This window comes from Natator depressus, chromosome 2 (genome assembly GCF_965152275.1).
Source record: "Natator depressus isolate rNatDep1 chromosome 2, rNatDep2.hap1, whole genome shotgun sequence".
NCBI classification, from domain to species: Eukaryota; Metazoa; Chordata; order Testudines; family Cheloniidae; genus Natator; species Natator depressus.
In genome coordinates, this window is record NC_134235.1 from 216,188,131 (window position 1) to 216,201,727 (window position 13,597).

Sequence of the window (13,597 nt, forward strand, 5' to 3'; positions counted from 1 at the left end):
ATGCTTTTTGCATGCCGGGATTCCAAACATAATTACAATGGAAGGGTATTAATAAAGGGACTGGAGTCTTGGCCCAAGCCATGCTCCATTATTTGGGCAATCTGATGGAAACAGAGCATTTGAGCAGAAAACTCAGATGATTTCAGGCTATGTCATGTCAAATAGAAAAACAATGGGGAAAGAAGTGTAAACATGCACAAGGAAATGAAGTGTCAGACTATTTTTAAATTATCTATAGACTTCTGAAGAGGCTTAGTCATGCAATAGCATTGAGTGAAATTAAATGGTAGCTTGATTTGTTGAAGAATCCTCATATTGCTTAAGTCATTTTTACCAAGATATCAGCAAAATGAATGTTCAGAAATGTGGTGTATATTTATTCATTTTAAAGTTGAAAAAATCACATTGAACATCAGAGGAGTGAGAGTAGGCAGCTTGGGACACAGAGGATCCAAGGAAGTTAACGTGGGTGGGAAAGCATATGTTGCTGCCTGGATGAGGAAGTGGTACACCACAGTTACTTCATAAGTGCAAAGTCTTTATAAACTAATTCTTTTGGGGTTGTTTTAAATAGAGAATGACACTCAATCCCTGACAGGGCTGCATTATTGTTTCAAAGGATTGATGCTTTCTCAAAACATTAGACTGCTGCTTGTACTTTTTCCAGAATTGTCTATTTTTAACCTCGGCCTCTTCATCCAAGCAATAGGCAGATGGGTTGCATAGCAAACTCTATTTTGCCAAGTATGAAAAGAATGGCTTATTGAATCTTACCTGACAATGGAAAACATATTCTGATGTGGTTTTCTTAAACTTCATGTTCCAAACTAAGGCCACCCCATCTGGCTCATGTGGAGCATCTTCATTATTGTTATAAGAAGCAACCATCAATTCAGGGTACTAGACATGAGAGAACATGCAGCAGGATTAGATTCTGTTTTGGGGATGAAGAAACTATGTGAAATCATATGAGACAGAAGCAATCATTTCTCACACTACATGTGGTATCAAGTATCTGGTTTTAATAATAATACACACCACTCCAAACATACTGTTTAACTACATTTTGGTTTTATATTTTATTAGTAAAGTCCTTAAAGATTTCTCTGTTGGCTCCATATCAGCATCCTCTCAGATATCACCAGGATATTATTATTTACTGTAGGTAGTTCTCTAAAAAGTATAACTTAAAGACTTCAGATATTCAAACTTTATTATGAAACAGGTCCCTATACTAAAATTCTACTACAGTGAAATCTGACAATTTAACCTGAATGCTTAAAACAGTTCCTTTCTGACCAATAGATCAGCTTTTATTCTGAAGTCCACGGTCTTCAGCATGGTAGAGAGTTGCTTTTTCCTTCTTATTTCAGAATAAGAATAAGGCATCTAGTATAGAAGATTCAAACAACAAATGAAAATATCTTCACACTGGGTCCAATTCTGCAAGATGCTGAGGTTCTCTTTTGAAGTGAAGAATGCCATCAAACAGCATTTGAGGGCACTCATTACAGTGAAGAAACGGGTCCATATTTTCTAGTACACTCAGTCTCAAAGAAAATATGTATGATGAATTAGACTTTCAGACTATATTGATTACAAATATATTGTTTTCAAATATCATAAGCAAAACTAATTTAAGTACAGTGAGCCAAACATATTTCTGATGTAAGTCCATTTACTTCAGTTCAGTTACATCAGGAATGAGAAAAAACAAGAAATCTACTTTATTACAAAAGAATCTAACCTAATCTTGCTGAAAAATAAGCAAATATATATATATATTCTTTTGTAATAAAGTAGATTTATATATATATATATATATATATACACAAAATATATATATATATATATATATATATATATATTTTGTATATATATTCTTTTGTAATAAAGTAGATTTATTTATTTATATATATAAAACTGGCATATGGGAGAATGAGTACATCATTATGCAAATACTTTATGCAAATACTTGTTTATGTATTTCATAATTTAATCTAATAAGTGACCATCGAAATTAGCTTGGGCATTTTTACGATCTTTAAAAACCCAGGTATCAAATATCAAGATCAAAATAACTAATATTAATAATAATCTACCCATAAAACACAAGTCATTTACTGTTCTTGTCCCCAACTTACTCACATACATATACTTCAGAAAACTCTTATCCCTCAATCCAAATGCCCCAGATAAAAAGATGAGCTTTGTAGTATGTCCAGGTTAGAAGATGTGGGTTCTGGAAAACCAATGGGGCAAACCAATGGGGCTCTCATGGAGAATGACCTGTCATCAAGCCTCTCCAATTTCAACCAAGAGTGATTCAGCTCAAGTTCTTCTTCTGGTATCTGCAGCATTACATAGGAAGGGTGGTGAGATCTCTTAGTTCCAAGCCATTTACCATTGTACAGGGGAAATGCAGAGCTGGGAGAAACAGCTCTTTAATACAGCATCCTTGAGACTGATCTGCTTTACACCAGAAACCAGCCAATCCCTCCTAGGATTGGGAGAGAGGTAAAGATGGCTTAACTGTGTACCTAAGTATCTGTTTACAGGCACAGTTGCCTATTTGGGGCTAGTTCATTCTCCTATAGAACACAACTGGAGGTTTCTAAGTCACTTTATGGTAGTCTGTCTGAGCACAAACAACTGCAGTCTTGTAAGTCATCAGTTTGCAAGCATTCTGCAGTCATAGTGAGGGCATCAACTTGTAAATTTAGTCCCAACTTTAGATATTCAATCATTGGCATCATATTGAATTGGACAACCACCATTATGAGGAGTTTTGACTTGAAGGGGTGATTGCTATTGAGAGAGGAGGTGAAGCACTATGAAAATTGTCAGTTGGGCACCTCTCAGGGGTTGATGAAGAAAATCCTGACTCTCAAGTCCCCAGTCAATGAGTACATACCAATACCCCTTTTGGGAAGGCAAGGGTAAATCCCACAGACAAACACCACACTTAGCGATAGGACAATGCTTTTATCTGAAGGGAGCAAGCCCAGGGACAAAAACACCACACTTAGGTCCTGTCTACATTAAGGACAGTTTTGTAAATTGTCCCACCCTTGGCCTGCTTTTTGGGGTGATCACATGAGAATCAAGAAGGATCAGGCACTGTGTGTCTGAACTCTGTAGCTTTTCACTTGTTTTTGGCTTTAGATTATCCGATATAACCTTGTTCTAAACCAAGCAATGTGATTTCCCTCCCTTTTTACATGAAAGTTGAACCTATTTGGGCATTTGCCTGAATAAAAGCTGAGTAAGGACCTAAGACTTTTACCCTTCTTTCTGCAAAAGAATGAGAGGACTACTGGATTAACTTCAATTGTATGAGGGATCCCACGTGTCCTGACCCATATGTCACAAGTGACTAGGGAACAAGATAATGTGTTTAATCAAGGCATCAATGTTCTTTTTATATTTTTTCCAGTTAACTTGCCTTCAGCGTATTTTGCAGGAACAGCAAATCACAGACAATTGAGTAATGTATTCTACGTTCACCTGATAGGTCAAATACCGTTTGGTACACTAGGCTTTGCACAATGTCGGGGTGGGAGCGTACCATAAACCTCTGCTTGGTGAGACACGTCAGGCTTGCCCACGTTCCTTCTGCATTACATGTACATGACAAAGGAAATAGAAAAGCCAGAGTGCCCCACCCCCAATGAAATGTGGAGTGGCACTGAGAATAGCTCAGCCTGCACATGCCAAAGAAATAAGGACTCAGGAGCTACTGGGAGGGAAAGGCAGGGCGGGGCCACCCCAGAACAAAGAGGCGGGAAATAGAACATGCTTGTGTGCCTGAGGGCCTGAAAAATTACATCTGGCAGTTTTCTAACTCGGCTTTATCTTGCTGTCCTGGGACTACAGTAAAAGCTGCCTGTTAGGAAAATATCAGATAAGAATTCCATGTAATTTCTAGCTCCTGAACAAGTGAACAACCACGATAAGCATTTCCTCAGGCTTATATTTGATTTCTGTGTAAATCCATATGTTCTTAAAGGCCACCCACATGCCAGTACATACCTCTTGTAAAATTTATATTCTTAGGTAGAAAAGTACAGAAATAAATTCTTAATTTGATTCATGGGGAGTCAGTTATATAGATGAAAAAAATCTGTTCACATGCAAATGAGATTGTATCCCATTGTTCCTAAAGTATTTTGGATCATGTATGATGTAACCAAGGCACTATGGCCTATGTGACACATTAAAACTAAATTATGTGGGCCCCCTGATCTAATGCAGGACTCTCTCTCCCTGACTTCCAACCTCTTTCATTCTAACTGCCTGCCAATTCACTGCTTCCCCTCACCTTGTCAACTAGCATTTTACACACAAAGACCCGTCACCTGGTATGGAGGGACAAAAGACAGTCTTACTGTGCATCTGAGGAGGTGTACAGGAGGATTGAGAGAAAATTACTGCTAGTCAGAATCACTGGGTGCCTCATCCCGTCCACGTACACTGCTCATCTACTTCAACTTTAAGCACATAAACTTTTACACACTGAGATCCTAAGGTGCTCAGGAGCATGGATACTTCATGTCCTCCTTGTCTGCTCCTCCCCTTTCAACTAGTCACTGCTCCTGTATATCTCAGAGACCTGTAGGAAGGAAGCCCCAGTACTGAAAACCTGGTGTACTCTGTGGCAAGCTGGAGTCTAAAGTCTTCAGTAAGACCCTTCCGTTTTCATAGAGCTCTGCTGAAAATCTCTGTGGCAGAGTCAGGTACATTCAATATCATTTTTTAAGGCACTAAATATGAAAAATAAAACAGTCAAAATATTAAATTCTTTGTGCTAGTTATTCCTGCCTGCAATTGTGTTTACTTTACTTGGTTGCCAAATTATAAACTTTCAATGTGCCACAAACTTTTGTACAGAAAATGTGTAAATGTAGGGTAGAAGTTGATAGGAGAGTGGAAAGCTGGAGGTTTTACCATTTGGGTAGGGTTATTAATACATAGTTTAAATATTAAGTCATGATTTTTAACATCAAATACAACCAAAAAACAGATTCATATACTCACTAGTCTCCCCCTACACACACACACACTCACTCACTCTTTAAGAGCCAATTGTTAACTAATGCCTAATGTCAATGAAACAAAATCTTACCAGATAAAACAGAATCAAAGCTTTACATGTGGCTCACAACTTCAAATCTTACCTGAAGAGACCAGTCCATACAGGTGACAACACGATGCTTTGACCAATGCTCATCATAGAACTGACGATTAAAGGAAAGGTTGGCTCCAGCTTGAACATCTCTGTGTGGATTCAAACAACAAAAGGTATGCTTTAAGGTACCAGGGCTTACTTGCCATGACCACAAATGTAAGGATTTCTGACTGCCCCCTTTTCCGATTCCCTCTTTCCCAGCCTTGTCATCTTCGCATAATAATCCTGTCCCTGGCTATTTAGTCTTATTGGCCATCTTACCTGGGAGTAATAGAAGAGTCACATTTTTACATTTGAAATAAATTTGTGTACATATTTGACCCAAAGCAGAATTGCTAATTTCCCCCCCAAACCCTCACCCATTCACCTTCCTCAATCACTGTGTACAAAAAACCTTCTTGTCACTCAGGCCTACAACCTGGGCATCATCTTCAATTCTGTCCTCAATCTTGATCCTCACATTCAGGCTTTGTCTAAACCTTGCCAATTTTTTTTTGTGTAACATCACTAAGATACAACCTTTCCTATCCACCCACGCAGCTAAAAGTCTCATCATTTCCCGTCTTGACTACTGCAACTTCATCTTCTCTGCAATCTTGTCCCAATCATTTCCATTCAAAATTCTGCAGCAAAGACCATTTTGCTAGTTCACTGCTTTGATTGTCACCCCTTCCCTTGCATCCCTCCACTGGCTCCCCTTTCTCCATCCATCAGACATGAGCTATTTGTCTTAATTTTCAAGACCATTCTCAGCCTATCCCTACTCCACTGATCATCTCTCTCATACTAATAAGATGTCACTTCCCACCTCCAATCGTCCAATGATTCTAGCCTTCATCACTCACTTGTTATATTTTCAAACAATGATCCCTTTCTCCCATGCTGTCTCTCATGCATGGCAGGAGCTCCCTGTAAACATCCAAAAAGCTAATTCCTTATCCTCCTTCCAAACCCTTCTTAAAACTCTCATGTGCCGTGATACTTACCAAAAACTTGACAACTGTTAGGCAAGTGGTGAACTGTAACTACTGCCTATCACACTGACTAGTATGATCTCATTGTTTCCTGGTGCTCCTCCATCTGGTCTGTCTATATCCAGCTGTTGTTTCTTGTCTTATACTTAGATTGTAAGCTATTTGGGGCAGGGACCATCTTTTGTTCAGGGTTTGTACAGCACCTAGCACAATGGGATCCTAGTCCATGGTTGGAGCTTCTAGGTACTGCCACAGTTCAAATAAAAATAAACAGTGCCTATGAAATGCATATAGTTCTTATAAAGCCATAATATGCCCCAGCTCCAAATCGACATAAGGTATCACCACTCAAGTTATAATGACTGTCTGGTCCTATATATGTATTCCCCTATTACAGGTTACCTTCTTGTGTTCATTGTGGATTCACTCACTGCAAGGGTCTAAGTAAGGTCTTCGATGTCATGTAGGGTTGCCATTGCTAACTGTCTAATCGCACAAACTCATACACCACCTGCCCCGCCCCTTCTCCAAGGCCCCACGCCTTCTCACTCCATCCCCCTCCCTCCATCGCTCGCTCTCCCCCACCCTCACTCACTTTCACCGGGGTGGGGCAAGGGGTTGGGTGCGGGTGGCGGTGTGGGCTCTGGGCTGGGAGGTGGAGCAGAGGGGTTCGGAGTGTGGGAGGGGGCTCTGGGCTGAGACTGGGGCAGGGGGTTGGTGTGCAGAAGGGGGCTCAGGGCTGAGGCAGGGGGTTGGGGTGCGGAAGGGGGCTCAGGGCTGAGGCAAGGGGTTGGGCTGCAACGGGCTGCTCTTCCTGCAAACAGCGGACAAAGCAGGTGGCTGCCAAACGATGTTATAAGGGAGCATTGTGCAACTTTAAACGAGCATGTTCCCTCATTGATCCGCAACATAACAACGAAACGTTAACCAGGACGACTTTAAGTGAGGAGTTACTGTACTTCTCAGAAGATAGCCTCCAAACCCATTATGAAAAGGAGTACTTGTGGCATCTTAGAGACTAACCAATTTATTTGAGCATGAGCTTTCGTGAGCTACACCTCACTTCATCGGATGCATACTGTGGAAAGTGTAGAAGATCTTTTTATACACACAAAGCATGAAAAAATACCTCCCCGCACCCCACTCTCCTGCTGGTAATAGCTTATCTAAAGTGATCACTCTCCTTACAATGTGTATGATAATCAAGTTGGGCCATTTCCAGCACAAATCCAGGGTTTAACAACAACGTCGGGGGGGGGGGGGTAGGAAAAAACAAGGGGAAATAGGTTACCTTGCATAATGACTGTCATTATGCAAGGTAACCTATTTCCCCTTGTTTTTTCCTACCCCCCCCCCCCCGCAAGACATTGTAAGGAGAGTGATCACTTTAGATAAGCTATTACCAGCAGGAGAGTGGGGTGGGGGGAGGTATTTTTTCATGCTTTGTGTGTATAAAAAGATCTTCTACACTTTCCACAGTATGCATCCGATGAAGTGAGCTGTAGCTCACGAAAGCTTATGCTCAAATAAATTGGTTAGTCTCTAAGGTGCCACAAGTACTCCTTTTCTAGTTGAGAAGTAGATTCCATCACCCCTAACCCCACTTAGGTTTGGCTCTGTGAGGAGAAGGGTGAATTCAACGGATTGGGCTGTTCAAAGTTGTCTTCATGATTCTTCTTGAACTTTAGACAAAGAAACTCTTGCTTTAATTTAAAGATATTTAATGATTGTGATCTTGCATTTACATAGCACCTTTCAGCTACATGGATCCAAATACTTCACAGATTTTACTAACTGGCTGTATAAACTCTGTGTAGAGGAATCACAGGACCCTCTGGGGTGAACTGAAGCAGCTGTGCAGTAGTGGACTGCAATGCTACCCAACAGCTTAGGGTAGTCCATGAAGAACACTGTATCCAATTAAAACTGTGGGGGAAATTTTAGAGCTTGTCCACACAAAGACTTAGAGCGTGCGAAACTAGGGTATGAATCTACAGTTCTCTAGCCTGCCACTCAGTATCTGCCTGGGTGGACCCTGCTACCACACACTAAAAGTTCCGCAGTGCACTTTGACGTACTGCACCACAGAACTTTTAGTGCACCGCAGCAGGGTCCACATGGCCAGTTAGTGCACAGCAGGCTAGTGTGTTGTGGATTCACACCTCAGCTTGTCACACACTCTCAGACCATGTAGACAAGCCCTCATTTAGGCAGAATGCAATTACTCCAGGTGGAAACTGTCTAAGATTTCAATACTAACACCCTACCTTTGAAATGTGTAATGACACATTAACAAATACAGGTGATCAAGACCTTGATTTTTTTACATTGTCTGAAAGATAGTGCTATAATAAAGAAGAATCATAATGAAGAAGTTGTCCTAAAGATTTCTCTTGATGATCTAGTCAGTAGCTCAGTTGCAAAGAGCCAGATTTTTAAAGTAGTTTGGAGCATCAGCGGATTTTCAACTCCAATAGAAGTTAGGCTCCTATTCACTTTTGAAGATCCCATGAGCCTTTCCACATCTTTAGGTGCCTAACTACACATAAAAATCTGGTCCAAAGTTTAAAAAGAAGTATGAAATGACAAATAATAATCAGAGGGAAAAATCATTTTTTTCCCCAATATTTTCCTTGTTTTCATCAAAATTTGAAATGTTGTCAGAAGATTGAAATTCAAAAAATGTAGACTAGCTCTAATAAGAATTTTAAAAGAAATCAGATCAAGCACAAAGCTATTTTACAAAATACTTCAGTATAACACACTGATTATAGACTTTCAAACTATCAATCTCTGAGGTTTCATTGTCTCTCTCTGACCAGTATTCTATTTTTTTTAAAGATGCACCTTTATCAGCTTTTCTTCAATATACATTAGAGTGGGGGTGTTATTTAAAAAAGTAAAAAACTGACCCATCTTTCTCTTCTACATCTCTGCCACTGTAGTCAAAGAATATGTCTGAATCTTCAGCCAAAGCTCGCTCAATTACACGTATTGTCCGGTCGAAAAATATCAGGAATTCTTCTGAATGGAGAATCTGTTGTTTTTCTTCCTCTGTCAATTCTCTAGGAGGAGCTTGCAAAGTACAAAGACATTGTTAAGAATATGACAGCGGAGACGTTTCCAAATGAATCAAAGTCTTCAGTAAAAAGGAACTTTTTATACGAAAGCTCATTGCATTACTGACAGGAATAAATCAGTGCTTTACATTTAAAATTATTACTAAGAATGATTTTAAATGTATCAAAATGTACTCCTGTATTCATAGAATGTAGCATTTATGCAGAAGAGATTCTATATCTTGCATATTTATTATTCTGAAGAGAAAATACTTAAGACCCAAAATTAAATAAACCCTTCATTCATATTTCAGGAAATAGTTCTGACTGACATTAATTGCCATACTAAACTTGAAAAAGCATAACACTTATATAACAGAGGACCTGTCTTAAATGCCCTTTTAAAGCAGATAACTTTTTATGGCTAAAATAAAATAATCTTCTTAACTTGGTAAAAGTTATACTACAGTTCATTGTATTAAAAGGGCTGCTGGATTTCACGTCAGATAATACTTCTGTTCTGTTCTTTCATTTTCTTCCTGGTGCAACTGGTAAATTTTGTTCCTGTTTTGGATAGTTTGTGAGGCAATGAAATAAATAGCTAAAGTTCCCTTCGCATGTTAACAGTGAAGAAAATTAAAAAAAAAAAAAACAAATTCTATTTTCTTTAAATATTTTTTTATTATTTGTAAAAGAACTTTAAAACCAGAGTGGATGGACTTACTGTACAATTCCCTGCTCACTGACACCAACAAAACCTACAGAGAATCAAACTCTTTTACAGGCATAGTATTTTTTTGAGCCAGATTCTGACATTTGATTAAAAATATGCTTAACCCTAAGAAGACTAGACATTTTCCAAATGAATGACCATTGGAAGAAATGTGACTACTTATATGTAGGTTTGGAAGAATTAGATTTTTATTAGTTAATGCTGACAAACATAAATTTCACTGTACGCACACAAATTGACAAAATAATATTTCCATCAATAATAATCAAAATTTACAGTTAGGCAAAGTAAGAAAGTTGCTGCTTGAGAAATTATTAGAGTTTCATTTAAGGCTATTTACTTTGAATATTTTGACACGTGATGTGGACAGTTTGTGTTTTAACAATTATAAAACTTTAACTTTTTGATTCTCATTATCTACTGTCATTAAATAATTATTGTCTGATCCTCCCCACTGTGTGATCCCCACATAATGTTCTGCAGCTCTGAAAATTTAAATTGATAAAAATCTAAAAAAAATGCCTAAAAATATACATTGATATTATCAGAAATTAAGGATTGAATTTTGCCAAGCCTACTTACATGAGATGGGGATTTTTAGGCTTGCACACTCAATTGTCAGTTTGTGTGATCATAGCATATGCTTATATTTATTTATAATCAGTGACTAACATATATGATACGTGTGTTATACATCTCCAAGGTTCATCACACTTTGCTACACTGCAGCCTGATTCTTAGAGGTGCAGAGCTCCTGCAACTCCCATTGACTTCAACTGGAATTGTGGGTGCTTGGAACCTCTGAATACCTAGCCTTAGATTGGCTTATAGCCCTGAGTAGGCAAAGGTGCCTCCCAGAGCTCTCCAGTGCACAAGGGAGCACACCTATTGCTAAACCCTTTCACAATATACTCCCCTTTATGATAGTGGCCAGCTCTATTGCTGGTGGAGAAGAGGGCACTCTGGTACCTTGTGGGATTGTGCAATTGTAGCTGGAACTTGATAAGGTGATAGTGGGGGCACAAGTGGGGGAAGGCTCTTTGTGCCCTGCTCCTCACACTGTGTACTCACTCAGGGGCCACCCACAAGCGGGTCATATATAACAATCCTATTACAAAGGATATGGGCCAGATCTTTTGGTTTACGTTAACTGGGCCCAAATTCTGAAAAGGACATTTTCCAATATATTCCACCAGTTAAAAAACACTCCCTACAAGATTCACTGAGTTTACTTTCCTCATAGGGTTTAATAACCTGTTCACAAACTATAACTTGAGAGAGTGTGGATATCAGGAGAAAAGGAAATTGAGAAGTTCTTAGAGTTCCAAAGCTAAATTCTCCTTTCAGTTTATACCAGCCAACCCCAGTGATTTGTAATGCATTGCATGCTATCTCTATAATCTTGTAAATCAAACATAATAAACTGAAAAGCTGTCTTTACCAATATGACATTTGAAACAATTAATCTTTGTTTTAGTTATATTAGCTACCTTGGAAAAGGGTTCAGGATCTACCTTTGGAAAATGCCACAGGTGTCATTGATTTACAACAAATTAATCCTGCCAATGGACCAAATTTCCAGCTGGTGAAGCTCTAATGACTTCAGTGCAGTTATGCTAGAAAAGAATTTGGCCCACCATTTGTAAATAGGCTTCCAAACAACATATCGTAAAAGAAACAACAGCTAAAAAAGTGTTTTTCTAAAACTACAGATTCCAACCGGTACTGATTAATAGCCGAATCAAAGGTCTTCTATGTTTGAACTGACTGTTCAGATTTTAATCGAGGTATTTATTTTTTAAAATATCTCAGTCTCTCCAGATCTTACTGGGTTAAATAGCAACAGCCCAAAGGTTAATTCAATATACTTGAATTTACCTTGTATCTCTGAGAACACCTCGAGAGCACTGATATTAAACTGTAACTTCATACCTTGGTGTACCCTAACGCTTAATGAAACTCAAAGTGACAGAGTTCAAAGCTACACTTCGAAACTATGTTCCACTTGCTGAGCTGTAGTATATAGGATTTTTGTTTCAAATACCAGATTGACACAGCTGTGCACACCCCTTTTGACATTTCCCACCCAGTAGCTTTATGTTGGGTTTTGGCCTTAGAAGGCTTGGCACCACACTGTACCGAAGACGACACAGGAAACCACATTTACTCTCAGATACATGGATTCATTCAAGTAGCATGGAGGTAGCAAAAGCAGAATATTTATCTATGATTCTTATATAGCCCCTAGCGCTGTAGAACTTGAACACTTTGCAACCTTCACTGTGTTTATCGTCACAACACCGCTGTGAGATAAGGAAATACTATTATCCCCATTTTACAGATGTGGAACTGAAGCCCAGAGAGACATGACTTGCCCAAAGTCTGTGGCAAAACAGGGAACTGAACCTGGATTTCTCAAGTTCCAGACTAGTGCCCTAACTACTGGACACCCTGCCTGTCTCTTACTAATATTTGTCCTTTATAAGTCTGTCCTCATCATCGTAATTTTTAAACTGCAGGGCCAGTTCAGATAGTGTGGCCAAATATGCAGCAAGTCACAGGGGTCCATCTTACCCCATAAAGGCTGAAATATTAGTGTGATGTTTACTGCTCATGATCCAGTGTCATATGACTTGGAGTATGAGCATTACTCTGAAAACAAGAGCTCTGAAATGACCTGGAAGAAGTCAGCGTAAGGAGAGGCACCGAATGTGATTCTGACCTTCCTTGATGGTATGAGAGAAGAACGAACACCTGGGACCTGAGCCCTGCACGGGACTATTTTTTAATCCCACTCCTGTCCCATACTGTAATACCCACTCCCACCTGCTCCCGTATTGTTTCTTTCACTTTTATCCCACTTGCACCTGCAAAAACCTTAGATCCCGCAAAACCCACAAAAGACACAGATTCCCCTATGCTACCAAAAAAAAAAAAAAAAAAAAAAAAAGATTGTGTGTATACACACACACACACACACACACACACAGAATTTAGACACAATTTTTACCACTAAAAGAATAACACAAATATTGCTTTAACCATGTAAAAAAAATTAGGGCTGTCAAACAATTTTAAAAAAATCACAAAAAAGATTAAAAGAGATAAAAAAGAGATTAAAAAAATAGTTGTGATTAATTGCAGCTTTAAGCACACAGATGAACAATAACAGAATACCAATTTAAGTTTATTATAAATATTTGTGGATGTTTTTCTACATTTTCAAATATATTGATTCAATTACAACACAGAATACAAAGTGTACAGTGCTCGCTTTATATTATTATTTCTATTACAAGTATTTACACTGCAAAAATATTTTAAAAAATAGTGCAATCTACAAGTCAAATCATGAAGGGGCATATGAATATTTAGCATATCTGGCATGTGAATACCTTGCAATGGCAGCTATAACAGTGTCATGCGAATGCCTGTTCTCACTTTCAGGTTACATTTTAAATAAGAAGCGGGCAGCATTATTTCCCATAAATGTAAACAAAAACTTGTTTGTCTTAGTGATTGCCTGAACAAGAAGTAGGACTGAGTGGACTTGTAGGCTCTAAAGATTTATATTGTTTTGTTTTTGAGTGCAAAGATTGTAAAAAAAAAAATCTACATTTGTTAGTTGCACTTTCACAATAAA

At 38.6% G+C, this 13,597-nt stretch overlaps 1 protein-coding gene across 7 annotated transcripts in view; it reads right to left on the bottom strand.

Moving 5' to 3' along the window:
- DYNC1I1 (dynein cytoplasmic 1 intermediate chain 1) overlaps nt 1–13,597 on the bottom strand; it is a 255,231-nt gene that overhangs the window by 100,754 nt on the left and 140,880 nt on the right. For all 7 annotated transcript variants that reach the window (XM_074945884.1, XM_074945881.1, XM_074945885.1 and 4 more), the window contains 3 exons: nt 9,075–9,237; nt 5,178–5,277; nt 775–900 (listed from right to left, as the gene is read on the bottom strand). In XM_074945884.1, coding sequence (XP_074801985.1) covers nt 775–900; nt 5,178–5,277; nt 9,075–9,237 — 389 coding nt within the window. The remainder of the gene's footprint in view (nt 1–774; nt 901–5,177; nt 5,278–9,074; nt 9,238–13,597) is intronic.